General features: G+C 42.7%; 1 protein-coding gene across 1 annotated transcript; it reads right to left on the bottom strand.

Annotated features, from left to right (window-relative positions):
* Window positions 1-222: 222 nt before the first annotated feature.
* Window positions 223-14,479, bottom strand: gap43 (growth associated protein 43). The gene is made up of 3 exons (XM_044201383.1): window positions 14,174-14,479; window positions 6,453-7,098; window positions 223-1,527 (listed from the first exon to the last, which is right to left on the bottom strand). Exons 1-3 carry the CDS (start codon window positions 14,201-14,203, stop codon window positions 1,448-1,450), a joined length of 756 nt encoding a protein of 251 aa, XP_044057318.1. The 5' UTR covers window positions 14,204-14,479; the 3' UTR covers window positions 223-1,447.
* Between the last annotated feature and the right edge of the window lie 4,013 nt (window positions 14,480-18,492).

The following is an 18,492-nucleotide window of genomic DNA, read 5'->3' as shown; positions in this document are numbered from 1 at the left end:
TTTCCCCATTTCCAGTCTTATACTAAGCTAAGCTAACCGGCTGCTGGCTGTAGCTTCATATTGAATAGACAGACATGAGAGTGGTATCGATCTTCTCATCTAATTCTCGGCAAGAAATTGAATAAGTGTATTTCCCCAATTGTCAAACTATTCCTTTAATGTCAGTCTTTCCCTCTCTGATGTAACAGCAAATTTGAACATGGCTTTAAACAAACTCCACAGTTTATGATGGTAATTGGCACATTTGCTTTATTTTGAAAACAGACATTGAAACCATTTTTATTTTTTCATATTTTTTTCTCACAAGTTTGAACTCCTTGATAAGGTTGAAACTGGACATTGCACTCACTGGAACATGGGAAAAGTATTTTTTGTTTGCTCATTTGTTTGATTTTTTCTTTTTACTTTTTTTCGTAACATCAGTGCAAGAGTATTTTTCCAATTCATATAAACTGTCATAACAACACCAAAGACATCAAAAAGAAGCCGCCACACCTCTTAAGTTTTTGTGACTGCGAAAAAGTTCCTCTCAGAGGGAGAGTTCCCATCATGCATCTGGTTCGATGGTTCATGCTAGTGTTCTCACGTTTGGTTGGCAGAACACAAATCGTCATGTAAGAGCCAGTTACATCAATACTATAGCTGATTTCTATAGTTTATTATATGATCATGTAATTTCAATATCAGGTCAACAACAGGTCCTTTACTGTGTATGTGAGTAAACAGAGAGTTTGTAAAAGGGGTGTAAACCAAGCTTCAATGACTCAAGCAGAATAGAGAGAGAGAGTAATAGTCTTGTCCTATATGTGGTTTTTGGATTCAGGATAAAGCTGCCCAACTGGAAAAGTCACACATTTAATGATACATTCTATTCTCCATCTGATGTGTCAGTACATTACCTATTTGCTGTGTTCTCAATACACTTGTACTGTGTTGAAAACTAGAGTTGCATTTTAAAACCAGCTTGTTTTTGTGCGTGCATTTGCAGAAGTGCAGATTTTATTTGCAAAATGTGTTTAAGGAAAGTGCATTGCAATGCAAATAAAGTAGAGTGCATTCACAATGCATTTTAAATGTGTAAATATCCAGTTGGGAGCATTCCTTTCACCACTGATTCACTTACAATAGATGGTGAAGATGTATCAAATCAAATCCTCCTCCTCCTCATCATCATCATCATCATCAAGGCTATAATCATTTTTCATAATCAACAACATCATCATCATCATCATCATCATCATCATCATCACTTCCTCATAGTATTAGCTTGAGCCAAAAAACTTCACGCTGGAAACTCCCCCAACATGAGAAAATCATTGCCACACAAAAAATGACAAACAAATAGAAACGGACTGCCTTCACATTGGGAAGGCAAAGAGCAACCTTTTTAGATTTTTGTTTTTCTGTTATTCTTCATACTCTTAATTCTGCTTTCTTTAAGTTAGACTTAGTCATCCTTGGACTCGGTGGCCTCTGCCGCTGCATCTGCCGGGGTGGCCTCCTCTGCTTTAGACTCCTCTGCAGCATCTGGGTGGAGGGATGGAGGATGAAGGGTAAAGAGAGAAAAAGACAAAGCGAGAGGAGGAAAATTAGATGTAAGGGTGGAGAGAAAGGGGACATGAGAGATAAAAGGTGGGTTGGAGAGAGGAAGAGAGAAAATTAGCCTGTGAAGAGGAGGTTTTACAATGTGAGGTTGGAATAATAAAGTTCTATCTGGATCTTCTGAGATACTGAGCATCAAAGATTTCACATGTCAGCTGTTACTTTTGGTGTTATAAATATTTCACCTCAGAAGGTTCTCTGTATAACAATAAGCATAAGGCAATATTCAAAAATCATTTTAAAAAACGTGGATAATTCTGGAATAAAATACACAGAAGGAACTATGTGACAAGATGTCAAATCTACTAAAACTGAGAGCCTGTCAGTCAGAAGATGCAACCTAATCCCACATTGGCTGTGTAAATAATAAAGGAAAAGAGTGCTCCTAATGGACCCATGAAACATTTGAACTGACATCACAACGCTAACAGCAGCATCTCGGCCTGTCACATCTGATACTGTGTGATGCCCACAGTGTAATGCACTGTAATAACATCCGGTGGTGCCTTACTAAGAGGTGAATACTGCTGAATAACAATCCATGATACATCACTGAGCCATTACTAATCAGGTTTGTTAAGTAACATTGCCCTGATGCTTTATATTTTTCTTTGCATTATCATATTCTGCTTTTCTTTAATCCTGTACTGTATGCTATTTCCTGATAAATAAATAAGGGCTACAATGAGTTTGGGACCTTTCTTTTATTGTTTCTGACCAAACCTATTATTCAAGTGCCCTGAATGCAGTGATGTCATACCACGATGATCTCATACTCTTTTAATAGAAAGCGGAGACATCAACGAATGACATCACTGCCTTGGAGACTGGGGTGATGGAGTGCATGTGTGAGTGTGGGTGAGTGTATGTGTGAGTGTCTGTAAGGGCGAGGCAGAGAGAGAGAGAGACAGAGAAGTGGGGTGATCATGTCTGCGGTAGTGCTTGTATGCGTGACTCAATGCAGTAGTGATGCACAGGTCAGGCGGGTTCGGGTAAGCTTACTACAAAATACCACAGGTTCAGGCGGGAAGGTCAAAAAGTGACAAAGCAGCGTTCCGAGTAAGTTATTAATAACTTACAGAAACATTGCGTGCAATAGTCCACCCTCCACCTTCCCTTCCTCTCCATGCTGGCAAGAGCGGTGCTGATCATTCCAGCAGCAAGCCATCCAGTGAGCGTGCTTCCCGCTCAGCTGGTTGTGTGCTCGAAGCGCTTCGAAATAGGTTAAATCCTGGAACTGTGGACTCAATTCTTTTTCTACACAGTGCAGCCAAATGCGTGGCTAAAAAAGACAGTATAGACCTACACATGTACTATTTTGTTCTCAACTGACCTATTTAAATAGGATCATATCCCTGTTTTTGTACGCACTGATGAAGGCCGGGTGGTTTGTATGTTTTGTATGTTATTAAATAAACTCTACTAAATAGCAAACTCCTCTCTTTGTTTTATGGTTACTATTATGTTAAAATTCACTGTTAAGATGTGAAGGATGCATCGTTTGTTTGTGTGCCTGTGTGCCTGTGTGTGTGTGTGTGTGTGTGTGTGAGAGAGAGAGAGAGAGAGAGAGAGAGAGAGAGAGAGAGAGTTCATGTCTTTAATGAAGGGTTAGCTAGGTCTACTTGTTTTGCTGCTATTCAACAATAAAGAACACAGTTTGGAACAATTCGTCTGTTTATTTAGCCTAGATCTTTCCCCTACTGTGGGCGGGGGAGAAAGAGAGCGCTCTGGACTGCTCCCATCTGCTCCCAGCAGCAGGATCAGCACCCTAGAGAGGGCTGTGGCGCACAGTCCTGATAATTGTGCTATAATAATGCGTAAAGTTGGCGGTTTGCACGTTGGGCGGTGCGGATTAGCTCTTCGGGTGGGTGCAGGTATTAAAAACCCCTGACCTGCACAGTACTACAAGGCAGCATGATTTTGCAGGTAAGAGGTAAGCTTGTTATGACAGACTTGAGAATGTCTTTCTCTACAGCCACTGAACTGTGTGATGCAAATGCAATTTCACCCAATTCACAGAGCCTGTCATTTCTGGTTTTCTGACATCAGTGCCATCTCAGTTATCTACACCACTGATGACTAAAATGTTGGTTTAGTTTTGCTGATGCATTTGCAAATGAGAATTGGAGATGGAAAAACAAACGCCCAAACTCTGGTGATCTTTGTCGCAGTTTGTCGATTCTGCCCACTGATTTCATTGAATTGTTTTCAGTAAACAATGTTAATGAGAGCATGACGCATAGTTTACTGTGGAATTTATGCCGATATAAAGTAGATGTACATAATCTACTTTTTCCAACTTCCATTTACATTTGTAATTTTGTTTTTAACATTTTAACATCAACAACATTTTGTCTCAAGTCAAAGCTTCTCATGACATATCCCTATAGATAGAGGGCTTCAAGGTGTTGTCCTGGGTCTGCTACTTTTCTGTCTTTGTTACCATTAGGGGTCATCATCAATAAGCACTTTGATTGATTTAGATTTAGATTTAATTGATTTTCACTGCTATGCAGATGATACCCAAATCTTTATAGCTGTTAATCCTGATGACCTGAGCCCTCTTTACTCCCTTGAGAACTGCATCTCAGACATCAATTGATAGATGACGCAACTAATTCACGACAAAACAGTTCATTATTAGTCCAAAAGAGCAAAAGGAAAAGATGCGCCTACAGTTTACTACACTTTTTCAGCACTTTAGAGAAGCTTGCACATTCTTTTATAACAAGTATTGGCGTGACTACTGCAATGCACTGACCACAGGTAGTGTATCTATAATCTATAAATCAGTTACAGCTAATACAGAATGCGTTTTAACTGGTCAAAAGAAAAGAGTTCACATCACTCTTGTTCTAAAGTCTCTGTACTGCCTCCCAGTTAGTTTTAGTTTAAACATTAAGATTCTTGTACCTGTCTATAAATGCATTTATGGACTTGCCCCTGATTGCGTGATATGATATGCCATGTATTCCCTCAGATCCACAGGCTTACTGCTGCTCACCATACCAAAGATTAAGACAAAGACCTATAGTAAAGCTGCTTTCTGTAGTTTTGGACCTGCACTGTGTAAGTGACTTGTTAAGTGATTCACCTCTTTACCCTTGCTTTTGCCTAGAATCTGTTATTACCTCTCCACTGCCATATCTTGATTATGTCCACTACTGCTCAATCTTAGAAGATAAGAATTATAGAAAAGATTATGGTAATGATTATTGCTGTTATTTATGTTTTCTTTTTATTTAATTGTTAAATGTATTTTAAAATTTTAACTGTTGTTTAAATTGTCTGCACTTTGCACATATCTTGTGTATGAAAGGTGTGAAAGGTGATCAAGTTTATTATTACATTATTATGTGTGAATATGCAGTACTATGTCATCATGCTATGACAGTTAACAACATGGTCAGATGTAACTAAGTAAAGCCAGTGACACGGACTATCCTTGGTGGAGAATCTGGATCATACCCAGGCAACCTCATAAAGTATTCAGTCAGATCAGAGTACCTGGCGTCCTTGTGCATGTGATTCCGGTCTGTGCGCTGACAAGTGACTTCATTATATTAATATTATAAATATTAATTTGCTCTATCAGTTCAGTTGATAAAGCAGATTGTGGCCAGCAGTGGATTCTTAATTAGCAGTTCTTTGTCAAGTAGTGTTTGTTTGTGACAGACTTCCCTGGTGCGGATCGTGACCAGTAGGGATCATTAATCATTCATTGAAATCAGAGCACCTGTTATCCCCACTCTGCTCCATGCAGGCCAGCTATCCCATCGAGGTGGTAACTATGACAACAGGGAGACAGTGTTGCCTAGATGACCTAGTTTCCATGTAGTTCTCCAGTTGGTGTGTGTGTGTGTTTCCCACCTTACACCCCCACCTACTCGAGACTGAGCATGCTCCATTAACTACCTGTCTGACCCAATCTGAGAGTCCTTGGACCAGAAATATGAGTTCATGTCAAGTGTATGTTTGTTATATCAATGTTATAATGTCATTTCCTGGCCTTCCAGTTTCTTCTCAGGTATATGTTTCCACTATAATTGGACATCAAATGGTGGTTTGCTTTAAAATCTATTAGCAAATGTTGGAGTTCCAGACAGGAAGGATATTATCAAATATTTTGACCTGTGTAAAAAGGATTTCATCATCCATTTTCACTACTATTTGTGTTTTAATTTGAATAAATGACTGTAGCAGCCAGGTTGATATGTTGGTCTTGGTATCATGAAATTGATATGAACCCATCTGAGATGTTTAAGATGACTTTATGACTCATAAATGTGCTGCTTTCTAATTAAGCAAACAATACAAGATTACTTCTTAACAACAATAACTCCGAACATTCCCAAGATAACACATCATGTACATCATTCATGACCAACCCTGCATTTCTATCCCAATCTCTGCCTCATCAGTATGGAGTTTCCATTTTGCACAGGCTGAGATACAAGGCTGTCTAATCTAATATTGAGCTGTGTTTCTGTGTTAACCAGTGAATGGTGGAGCACTGCCAAAGATCTTTAAATCCCAAAGACTCAACCAGCAGTAATTTCCTGTTGTGCCTGCCAAGCAGACTATGGGAAAGCTTACCTATTGTTCTTTATTAGGTTTTTACAGTAAGTAATTGCTTCTTCATTGGTAAATGTGAATCTGGAATTATTTTTGTCTGTGAACCCAGTGCCCTCGCAAACATGTGCACACCTAAGTGTTCAGATAGATTCAGAACTTTCTTGTAGGTCCTATCCAAGTGGGTTTATTTTATTTTAAGTGTGCATGTAATGGTTTTTTTTAATGAATCCTACTGTAATGAATGGAAGTTAAACGCTTTAGTATAATCTGCATACCTTGTTTATCTTTTGTTTGGTTAGGCTCCTCCTTCTCAGCTGTCGGGCTGACAGCAGCAGGCACATCGGCTTGTCTGGCCTCCTCCTTTTTCTCTTCACTCTCCTCCTCCTTCTTCTCCTCAGCTGTGGTTGTGGTGGGACTCTTGGCTGCCGCTGCTGGGGCCTCCACCTCTTTGGGCTTCTCCTCAGCTTTCTCCTCCACCTTTGGCTCCTCTTTCTGGGACTCAGAGGGTGCTGTGGCGGCCGTAGGAGAAGCAGCAGCGGGTGCTGCCGCCACAGGAGACGTCGCTGCGCCTGCAGGAGAGGCAGCAGCTGCTGGAGAGTTGGCTGGCTTGTCTGCCACTGGGCTTTTGGCTTGGCTCGTCTCCTCCTCCTTCTTGGCCTCCTCTCCTGCAGCTTCCTCCTCCTTTGCAGGTGCCTCCTCTCCCTCCGCTTTCTTTGCCTCCTCTCCTCCCTCTGTCGCCTCCTCTGCAGCAGCAGGACTGTCTCCCTCCTTCTCTTCCTCTCCATCTTTCATCTTTTTCCGAGTTATGTGTCCACGGAAGCTGGCCTGTATTTTGGTAGCAGCCTTGTGGGCCTTGTCCTCGGGTTTGTTGGTGGTGCCATCCTGTTCAATCTTCTGGTCCGCCTCCTCATTCTTCTCCACCTGGTAGCCAAGAGACAATACAGCAGGTTAACGTCTACTATAAGCCATCATGCAGGTCCACTGGAAACCAGCAAGGGAATTTACTGGTTGTTATGCTAAAAACTTGCAAAGAATCCCTCTCATATAGGGGTATGTAGCTTGAGGATGATCATCTCAAAATATCATGCTGGCATACTTTTATTTGGGCTCCTACCAAAGATAGGTAAAATATGTCATGATCTGAAAGGTCAGAAGTCAGAAAAAGACAAAAGTATATGCTATGAGAAAGGTTTTATACTTGAATTGATGTATTTATAACAATTACTGGAGAATTATAGAAAAGGAGAAGTTGGGTTAGGGTTTCAGGGACTGGTTTGGAATTGAGTAGAAGTGTAGGACTGGATGAGGAACAGGGTTAGGAATAGGACAACACACAATGTAATATTGAAAGGGGTTCCATGATATTACCTTTGGTAACTGGATCCATAGCTGTCCATCAAATAGTGGGTTGTGCTATGAGTCATATAAATCTAATGAAAAGAAATCAAATCAAATAAAGGAATGAATGATGAGCACTGAAAGTGGCAAACAAAATGAATCAGTACATTCAAAATGAATAGGCAAACAAATCAAGGTAAAATATTCTCTAGCCACGGTTCAACCAATCAAAAGCTTTAAGTGTGCACCTTAAATGAATGTGAATAAGCAACATGAAGCAAACGCAAATTGTCAAAGAGCATGCAGGCAGTGCAGCATCACTTAGCCAAATGATAAAGATGTGAAAACTGCAGAATCTGAATGGTTTTGAGTGTTTTCGTCCTTCCAGGTATCAGGGCTTTGTCAGGTGCCAGTGATTGGTTTGACAATTGAATGAATTTACAGCATTTTATCATTTCATGTGCTGGAAAGAGGAGATTTAGTGCCATTGTGAATCATGACAATAACAGATGTGTGTGTGTGTGCATCGATTGTCTCCACATAATGAACTGGATACACTGGGATTTGGAGCACAACAAATGACTCTAGGCATTTATTGCAGTTATTCTATCCAGGCATGAGGTAGATATTGTCCTCTTGATAATGGTGCTGAAATAGATTTAGTGAATAATTAAACTTAAATGTAGAACATGGCATTCATGAATGTACCCTGCATTCACTGGTAATGTTATCTTCAATGTTGTACCCAGAAAAATGTAAGCATTCAAAATTGAGACTCTTTCCCCAAAATAATGAGCCATTCTCTATTCTCTAGGTACAGTAGCTTTCTACGGCTCCAGCTCTGGCTGCTAGGGAACGAGCTGCCAGCTAGAATCTCCTCAGCATTCACTGCCATACCCCTCCCAACCATCAAAGGTTACCTTGACAACCAGAGTGCTAACTCATCACGGCGCTGTCTGCTGGTTGGTGCTATGAAAGACTATATGTCACCTCGATTGGCAGTGCACCTGACCCCTCAGGGGAGCAGGCCAATAAATCTGGTGGAGCAATCAGCATGGCTAAGGGGGGATTGCATGTGATGCAGCGGCAGGGTGCGGTGCGGGTCCGGTGCGGGGGCTGATGGGTTTATATATGTGTGTGTGTGTATCAATGCTGGCGGTCTGTGTCACTAACTAGTAGTATCTTGTTTAAGGTCTGTGAATTTGAGTGAAAATGGTTTTCAAGATGCTACTTGGTAGGTACATCCATCAATCTATTTCCTCATACCTTCGGCCTCTGATAGTGTCATTACATTGGATATGAGGTTTGACTTGGACAGCTGCCTGTGTGAGGGATCACATCTGTGTGACATGATTTAAGAGCCAGAGGCTCTAAACCAACATATCTTTTTCAGGGTCAGTGTGTCAGTACAATATTGGAGCAGAGAGGACAAGGTGCAGCTGTGTTGCTATATTCACCTCCTCCACCTTTATTCACATGCCATCCCCAGGGCTCAGGGTGTAAATCCTGCCCCTGGCCGTCCTGCAATTCTTAATATACACTGTCTTCCTGAAGCAATTTTGTGCAATGTGATATTTAAAAAAAAACAGCGGATGATGCTGCTGGCTGTGAGAGGGATAGGAGATTTTCAGAGGCTTTACACAGCTCCTCAAATATAGTGAGTTATGTTTAAAACCTGAACTAGAGATGTCTATGTAACAATCAGCTATTAAGTGCTTAAATAAACTTTAACAAGTGTCCTGCTATTAGAAGATAGCCAGTGTGGAGACAGACAAAGCAACACCGGCACACCCTGTGCTCTTAATAATATGCAGGTCTCTGGTGACTTATTGGACTTTTATTATGTCTGTCTGGGTGCCAAAACTTTGACCCAAGCACTTAACTCTAAATAGAATTACTTACAGGCTGCATACAGTGAGTCAGACAGAGAGAGAAAGAGAAAGCAATGGATGAGGGTATTTGGGAATATGGGGGTATGACATCATTATTGGAACGGAGGGGATGTCATTTACTTTAGAGATCTGGACGTGTGTGAGTGCAAATGTAATAAAAAAAAGTGATCTCATATCGGTGTAAGGAGACGGGGAAGAAAGATCACCACCATGGTTTGACCACAATTGTAGCATCATCATTTGAATTATTGATATTTGTCTATGCATCACTCTCAAAAGTGCTGCGCTGTGATTTTCTGACTGCTGTTGTCTGTTTCCATGGACCATAAGATTCAGTACTGGCTACTTTGACCTGTAACATCAAACTTATGCTGTACCAGTAGTTAATGAATGAAATAGTGTGGCTACATCCACATTCCTAAAATCTCACATTTATATCTACAGTAAACAGAAACATTGCTGCAAATCCTTTAAGAATTACTTCTTGAAGGCTGTGACTGTTAACTGAACCCTGGTCACGTACCCTCCTGCAGGCGCTATTCCACTCAGTGTCTGTGCGGCAGACATTTTCATTCATAAATACAGCAGCATTTCCCAAAGCACACCACAAGGTACACTCCCTTTAAGTCTTCACCCCACCCTCCACCGTCCTCGATTCATTTGTAGTGAGACTACATATTTGCCTCATCAGGTTAATCAAATGACTTCTTACAAATGGCCCGCAGTGTTTCCTCTTGGAACATGGTTTTTTATGGTTGCCATAGATACACTACATTAACCACATTAAAACAGTTTTTAGTATCCAGCAAAAAGTGGAATGTTTGCAATATAAAAATGCTTTTCTTGCATGATTGTAAAACAGATTATGCAATCCTCCTGCAATTATAATAGCTGCAGTATAATGTAGCAACATTAAATGCTTGCTGTAGGACACTTTACTATATGTAGGTGACAAATAATGACTGCCATCTTCCTGCTCAGAATCTAAATGTACAATAGCTCACAGGTTAATGTATCTACATACAAGAGGTGCCATTCACCAGAGGACAAACGCCTCTGTCTTTCCTGTCTGTAAAGGTAATAAATGGCCATGCTAAAATGTGTTCATTACATTATCTGACAGTGGGATGTGTCTATTACAGCTTTGCATTTCATCTGCAGTCTGTGCTCGCACCCTGTCTGGCTCTGTCCTTGGGTGGGCACCGACTGTCGTGAGAACCACACCCGAGAGTCAATGGCTTTACCGACAGATCCATAACCACACACACACATATACACACACACCATCCCCCAATGGTGACACAGAGTAACAATCCGCCACCTTCTCACTGCCTCATTGCCAGTGCCATTAGGGACTTGTTTCGGGAAGGGGGGAGGAGGGGAAGGGAGGAGAAACGGGGGAAGACACGGTGGAGCGGTAGGGTTTATGCTGCTTGAATTACCACAGAACCACAGCTCACACTAATGCACACACCAGGCATGCATATAATCATGTTTTGTTTGTTTTTTTATTCTGATCCATTCAAGCGGGGGACTCCATTTTCACCTCGCCGCTCCGCCCAGCCCTGGATCGAATGCCGCTAGCAAGAGGGGAGAGAAATATTAAAGGTAATATTTGCATTTATAATGGTAGCGTTACAGAACGTTGCTTGGCAGAGGCCCTTTTATCACCAACTCAACAGGTGCAGCTGCTGAATTTATTCGATCTAAGTCACTTTAATGTGTAATTATTGAAGATTTGTGAATGTTAAACCAGATAGCAATAAAACATATAGTGCATTGGCTAATTTAAATAAAATGAAAAACTCCCCAGACATTTGTCATATTATCACACTTCCCAAGCAGGCAGAGGGATGATATTAGCCACCCTGCTGATGGCACACATACTTCCTGCAATGACACTTCTCTCCTGAAAATCCCAGCATGATTTCAATGGCTGTCTGCTTTTCTGCAGGAACCATCCAGACACCAAAGAGCAAAGACTGGCTGCTGTCTGCAACTGCTGAATATTTCTCTCTCCTTTCTGTTTCTGTCGTCTTTCACTCTCTTTCTCACTGAGCAAACTGCTACCCACTCATTCTCTCACACACACACACACACACACACACACACACAGACACAGCGGAGCACCACACCCTTTTAGCCAGCTATCTCCTGCAGATGAGGAGAGGGGGGCTCAGGTGGTGACTGCCACAGCCCCCGCTCGCCATCTCTCTTTCTCTCTCTCTCTCCTTTGACGGTGAATTGATGAGCAATGTTAAAGGATGCACTGTATCTTTTACGACGGCCCGGGAAAAGATGCTCCGCAGCAACTAATAAGCGGCCATATGCCAGCGTCATTACATCCTCTGGAGCAGCCTTTAATTCAATTACACCGACTCTCTGCCTGAACAAAGGCTTCGCAATCGGCACTGATCTCATAGGGGCTGGGGATGAGGATGGGGGAGAGGGGAGAGGGGCAAGTGGAAGTGGAGAGGAGCTGGAGTAAAGGAGCTGGTTGTGGTTGGACATGGTGCTGGAGGGTTTTGGTGGAAGCAGGAACTGGAAATATGGGCTGTGGCTGGTGCTTTGGGTGAAGCCAGGCTCTGGGGAAAGGGGCTTTGAGTGCATGGAGAGCCACAGCATGAGAGGAGATAATCATATTTAAGGTAGACTGGGTCTTGATTTTGGAGTTCGGACTATAATGATTTAGGCTCAAGCTGAAAGCAGAGGCAGAGTTAGGTAGGACAGGCAGGTATGGTTCTGGTGCTAGGAGGAGAACTAGGTATGGAGTTGGGGTGGAGTTGGAGATTTGAAGTCCTGGTTTATGGGGGAAATGGCAGCTTTGGGTGGGCCTGGTGGTGGAGGAAAAGATGGACCTAAACTTGATCCTTGATCATTCCCCAAACCTTTGAGGTGAGGACAAGGAGCATCCTCTGTGGTGGTGAATTTGGTTGTAAAACTGCTTAAACTAAATAAAAATAAAGCTAGGGGCTAGGGCTACTGAGGAGACTTAAGTGCTGGTAGCCACTCCCATAGTGAAGATGTTGCAACAGCATTTTACACCCCTCAACGGCAGGACCCACAGCAATAGCCATGTTTAAAGCAGAAAACCATGCTCTTTGCTCATCCATCCATGAAGACCACAGAGTCTGTCTGGATTCATTTATGCCTCTGCTCCTTAAAAGCATGAGGATAAGTGCTTGTAGGCCGGGAGGGTATTTTTCCCTGTGGTGAGACACGCACGCTCAAGGCAGCGACAGTGTTCTGTGAGAAAAGCCGGTGCCTCACCCACATGGCTGCAGTGTGCAGCACGCCGGCTTCCTTTCCTTTGATTTTTCTCACCTTTGCGCCTACTTACCTCCCCCAACCATCATCCCTCACCCTGTCACCATCACATTTCCTGCTGGTTGTAGCCAACATCCAGTTTCGTTTCCTCTTTGCCTTTCTCCTTTGCTGCATGCCTGCCTCTCCCTACCTTCCCCCATACCTTGCAACCTCCCTCTCTGTCTCAGTCCTTTTTTCACCTCTATTTCTCTGCCCACCAGGTTCCCTTCGTTCTCTACCTCCTCTTGCATCTTTTCCCCCCCATCTACCTCCATGTGCACCAGCTACACTCCACCCTGCCGCTCGTTGCCTGCCTGCCTCACTGCATCCGGGCTCTCCCTGCATGTCTTTCAACTGGCGAGCCTCGCTTCCTTTCTCTCTCTCCTCCTGCCAGAGTTAATATGACTCATCCAGACTAACATTTAAGAAGCAATCAAGTGCCATCGGAATCCAGAGCGTTATGAATCAGATAAAATCATACTCAGTTTGAGATAGCGGCAGGAAACCGGCCCTGGTCACACACAAAACCACCATGATAGCTGCTTAAATACAACACAGTGAAGCACAGGAGAGTGCCACCCTCTTCTCCACTGTCCAGACCCACCCGCTTCCATGCAACACCTTCTTTTTTTAATTATTTTCTGGCGCTTACAACAGCCATGGCTTGTTATAAACTACCAAACACTACCCTTTCACACCCTTTAAATGAGTGCACACTTCATAGTACCCTCCATTGACAGCATCCACTTATAAAGCTGGAGGGCTATGATAATCCATTTAGACTCATTTATTCCCATTGTATTCCCCCGAGGCCACTGACATGGTGGTGCTGCTCACTCAATCCGTACCCCACCCTTTTTTTTCCTCTCTGTGGAAATTTACTTTCCTGTGTCACCCATTTCTGCTCAAGATAACAGAAGTACAAAAGACACTAAGAGCCCCGTTTAAGGCATCAATTAAGAGCATATAGGTTGATCTAATTAATGTGAATCATCATTAACAATGGTGGATTACGCTGAGTTCAGTGGAGCTCCTGAATAAATGAGGGAGTATTTCAGCTTTAATAGCAGAGACGATACAGAATCTATCAAGTGCTTTTCAGTAATCTTTCACTTTTTTCAAGTGCATGATCAATATGAGGGATAGCCCAGCTGCCCAGGATCGAGTTACAGTCTTGTGCCTCTCTGCAAGTACAGTGTGAGGTCTGAGAGGCATTGTGGCAACATCCATTCATGCGGGATAATCACATTAACTAGGCGTGTCTGGGCTCTGTGGATAGACTTCTATAAAGACAAGCCAGGCCCAGACGCAAAGGAAATTACACCAACATTTTCTCTAATCTGTCCTCAAGCACCCTGATCTGACTACAAACCAACAGTCACAAAGTTCAGAGTTGAGATGCATCATTTTGTCATATGAAAGAGCATAAAATACTGATAAAGCAAATAAGAGCAGTTTACCGGTTTGGTTCTTCTTATGCAGCACAGCATAGTTGTAGTTGTTGTATCCTCCCTTTTCCTTCTTTGCTTCTTTCTTCCCTTTTTTTCCTCCCTTTCACTTCTTCTCTCTCACCCTCTCTCTCTCTTGCGCGCGCTCTCTCTCGCTCGCTTTCGTGCACACACTCTCTCTCTCTCTCTCTCTTTCTCTCTGGCTGTATCAACAGCTAAGCCGCCCAGTGCATTTACTCATCCCAGTTTGCACACACACGTTCTTCAGTCAGTCTGCCTGGGCGCCCCCCTCTCTCTCCCTCTCTCTCTCTCTCTCTTACTCGCTGCCTGACAATGACTACAAGCCCACCCTTTAAACCCCTCCCTTCCCCCCTCGCTCCCTCCATCCCTCTCTCCTCCCCTCTTCCCTTCACACTATCCCCCTCCTCCTCCTCTTCTTGCTCATAGTGATGAACACCCCCCCACCACCACCACCACCTCTTTTAGATCAGCACTCCTCTCTTCTACATCTTCTCACCCTCCTCCTCCTCTTCTCTTTCAGCCTGGCTCCAGCAAAAGCTGCGGCCCCACCCTAAAAAGGCTCTCACTTTAATGACAGACTGGATACCTCCAATTTTTGCTCTGATAGATCTTTTTTTATTGTGCTTTATTTTAGTTTCCGTCAACACTACTACTACCCCTCTGTTTTATCCCCTCCCCTTACACACACATAAGGAGGTGTCTATTTTTTTGTCTTTATAAAGAAGCTGCCAAATGGAAGTCGCCTCCTCTGATTCCTCAGCTTCTCTCTCAGACTGTGTGTTATACACTCTTCGGATCTTTGATCAGTGTTATGAGCCTGTGAGCTCTCTGTCCAAATTGCCACGGCGATGCCAAAAGCATGTTTTCTGGCACAGCCGGGAGCAGCTCTTGCCAGGAAAAATGTGTGAAAGAGAGCACTGATGAACACGAGGCGCACATACACACACACACACACACATACACACTCTGTGCTCTTAGGACACGTCACCCGCACCAACCCACCCACCCCCAATACCCAGTGCTCTCTGTTCTCATGGAAACACCAGCAGATAGACTAGAAGAGCAGAGGAGGAGTGTGAGAGAGAGAGAGAAGAAAAAGGAGAGAGAGAAAGGGATGGAGGTAGGAGGAGGAGGCAAGAGGGTTGGGTGTGGCAGACAGGCAGACAAGGCAAGCTGCCTCTCTTCCTCTCTCCCTCCCCCTTTTTTCTCCCTCTGTGCCCACATTTGCACACAGTCTGGTTTAATGAGCAGGCACAAGGCATGCATTATCCCCACAACTACATTTATAACCATTACCATACAGTGAGGCTCGCAGGCGCATGCTCATGCAAACACCCACACTGTATTTGTCTTTCATAATACACACACACACACACACACACACACACACAAACTGTGGTGTCAGAAGAGTCCCCACCCCCGCTCTGACACCGGCGAGCACCAGCAGATGCTACAGACACAATGAGGATGGAGGGAGTGATGGAGAACAGGAGGATAGACAGAGAGAGAGAGGGAGAGAGGGATGGAGGGAAAAGGAGGAGGAAGGGTCCTGAAGAGTTGTGTTCTGCTATTCTTCTCCCTTACACATCCAGTTCACTGAGGTGAAATCATTAACCTGCACCGCTGAGCCACAGCCTTCCCGGTGGTCGCTGCTGCCACACAGGCACATCTAGCACCGTTACTTGGCTGCACTACATCATCACTATGTGTCATCATGTTGTACCGCAAACCGTATGACACAGACGCTGTAATAATGCAGGGTTCTGCTGAGTACGCATGATCTTTCTCAGCACTGCCCTGCTTTACTTTTATACAGCTATGCACATTCATACGGCTGCCAGTTCACAGTCCCCCTACTGGGCCACTTCACTGGAATAACTAGCAGATAAGTGCTCAAGGGAACTGACTGACTTTCTCTGTCCGGGTTCTACAGTCGTCTGGATGCCAAGGAAGCTTCAACTTTACAAACAGGTGAAGAATTGAAGGAACAACCCGAACAGAGAAACATAATAAGTGTGGAAATGATGGGAGTCATATATGCTATGGCCTTCACTCATCACCACATTAGAGCTGAAAGGGTTTAGTTAATTAATTGATTAGCTGAAGGAAATAAAATGGCAACAGTTTTGATAATGGGTTAATCGTTTACATCATTCTTTAAGGAAAAAAAGCCATTCCTGCTTCTCAAATGTGAATATTTGCTGGCTTTCTTCATCATCTATTATATTAAGTTGAATATCTTATTTGAATATCAGACAAAAAAAGTAATTTGAAAATGTCAACTTGAGCCCTGGAAAATTATGATATGCATTTTTCAATATTTTCTGACAGGTTATATAGACCGGTCGATTTATCAACAATATGATCAGCAGATTGATCGACAATGAAAATAATGAGTTAGTTGCAGCACCACATATCCGCCTAGCTGAACACCAATGAGAGATTTTGGAGTGACATGTTAGACAATGCTCTCCACCAGCATCGTCAAAACACCAAATGAGGGAATATCCCTCAGTAGAGTTTGAGAGGCTTGGAGAGTCTATGCCAAGGAGCACTGGAGCTGTTCTGGTGGCCCAACACCTTACCAAGACCCTTTATGTTGGTCACCCATCGGTATATAATTATGTACTGTGCTATTCTATCCTAGTTACTTAGAGATTTTGATCCAAAGGCATTCGCTCGATTTCAAATGCTATTTGCTGCACATTGCTGAAAAGGTTTACAGCATCCCCACACTGTGAACACTGCTACAAGTCATTTAAGAGAGAAATGAAACCTAGCAACACAATCCTATAATAAATGATTGGATTTTTATTTTTCATGTAGACAACCCCAAACACTCAAATCCCCAAGAGCCAAATCAAGCTGAGGCCGGGGCGGCTAAAGAAGCAGAGAGAGAGAGAGAGAGAGTGTGTGTGGGGGATGTTCTTTGAAAACACTCCATCTTCAATTGCAGCAGGTTGGCCAGCAAACTGACCTAGTAGCTGCTCCTTATCTTAACTTCTTAGTATGCTAATCTATGTCCAGTTATTTGATTGTTCTGTTACGCAGCTTAATCAGCTGCTGTACCGACCACAGAGATCAATAATGTCACACTGTCTTGCCAGTATCGAGAAGCAGTCAAGAGGTATGTTCTGGCAGCACTTTACTGTAGGTTGCTGCTACTTACTGTGATTACAAAGTAATTTTCATGATTTCAGTGTAGTTTATTATTAAACATGAAGTGTTAAAAATTGGGACACCCAGTTTACAGTGTTCTCACTTTTCCATTTCAATTCTACACACAAGACTTTGTCACATAATCAGCTAATGCCAGATTATTTGTTTCTCAGTCAATTTGAGCGTGCTTCCCTTTGGAGCAGTGTTAGTTGTCCTACTTTTTGTAAATAATAAATAAAGCATACTGCCAACTGCGCCTCCTAACAAGTGGCTAAACACCCTGGAGAATGGAGGTATGGTGCAGACCACACTCATTTTATACTGCAATCAATACACTGAAGATCACGTTACTCATTTTGTTTTTCATGTGGTTAAAGCTAAACACATATACTTATATGAGACAACCCTATTTTTACATGTGAATCTTGCCTAGTGCACCTCTGAACAGTCTTTTGCATCGTACATCAACAGTGCAGCCTGTCCTTTCAGACTGAGATGAAAGGTCATTGTATCTGTGAAAGAAGATTCACATGCCCTCTACCAACTGCAAGTCATCTTGAAATATTAAGGTAAAAGTGAAAGTGAAAATTGATTCTAATTATAGTTGTGGTAACATAATTCTCACTCTCTTGGTGGGCACATAATTGCAGGAGCACCAAAGATCTTCAGTACAGATCACATTGTCCTGTAACTGACAGGTAAAATATTCCCCATTGAAGTTAGCAAACTAGCTCATTAGTGCAGGGATCAAACTGAAGCATCTGTAGAAGAGGTATGAAAATGTCACACAAAATATTAAGATGGTATTACAGTGGTAAGCACCTGTTTTGAAAGTCTAAAGCTCAGAAGTCGCAGCTCTGTCTGGTGTCTAATGACTGACACGTTAGTGGTGTTGAACTTTGATTACAGAGATTGTGATGTTACAGGAAAGAACATAAAGAGAACAGCTACCACAAGTGACCTTTATGCACTAAACATTATTATTACCTGCAAAGTGACATGCACTCATGTTTTTTTTTTTTTTTTTTTTTGTCATTTTCATGCTAGGTGATACATTATGGGTGTTATTATGGCTAAGCACCGATACCAGTGGGGGGAAAAAAATAAGTGGAAGGTGCCAAAATGTCACACATAAGAAAATGATTCAATGT

The sequence above is a fragment of the Siniperca chuatsi genome, linkage group LG7, assembly GCF_020085105.1.
Source record: "Siniperca chuatsi isolate FFG_IHB_CAS linkage group LG7, ASM2008510v1, whole genome shotgun sequence".
Lineage (NCBI taxonomy): Eukaryota > Metazoa > Chordata > Actinopteri > Centrarchiformes > Sinipercidae > Siniperca > Siniperca chuatsi.
The sequence above is the reverse complement of the archived record's forward strand: the minus strand, read 5'-3'. Positions and strand labels throughout refer to the sequence as shown.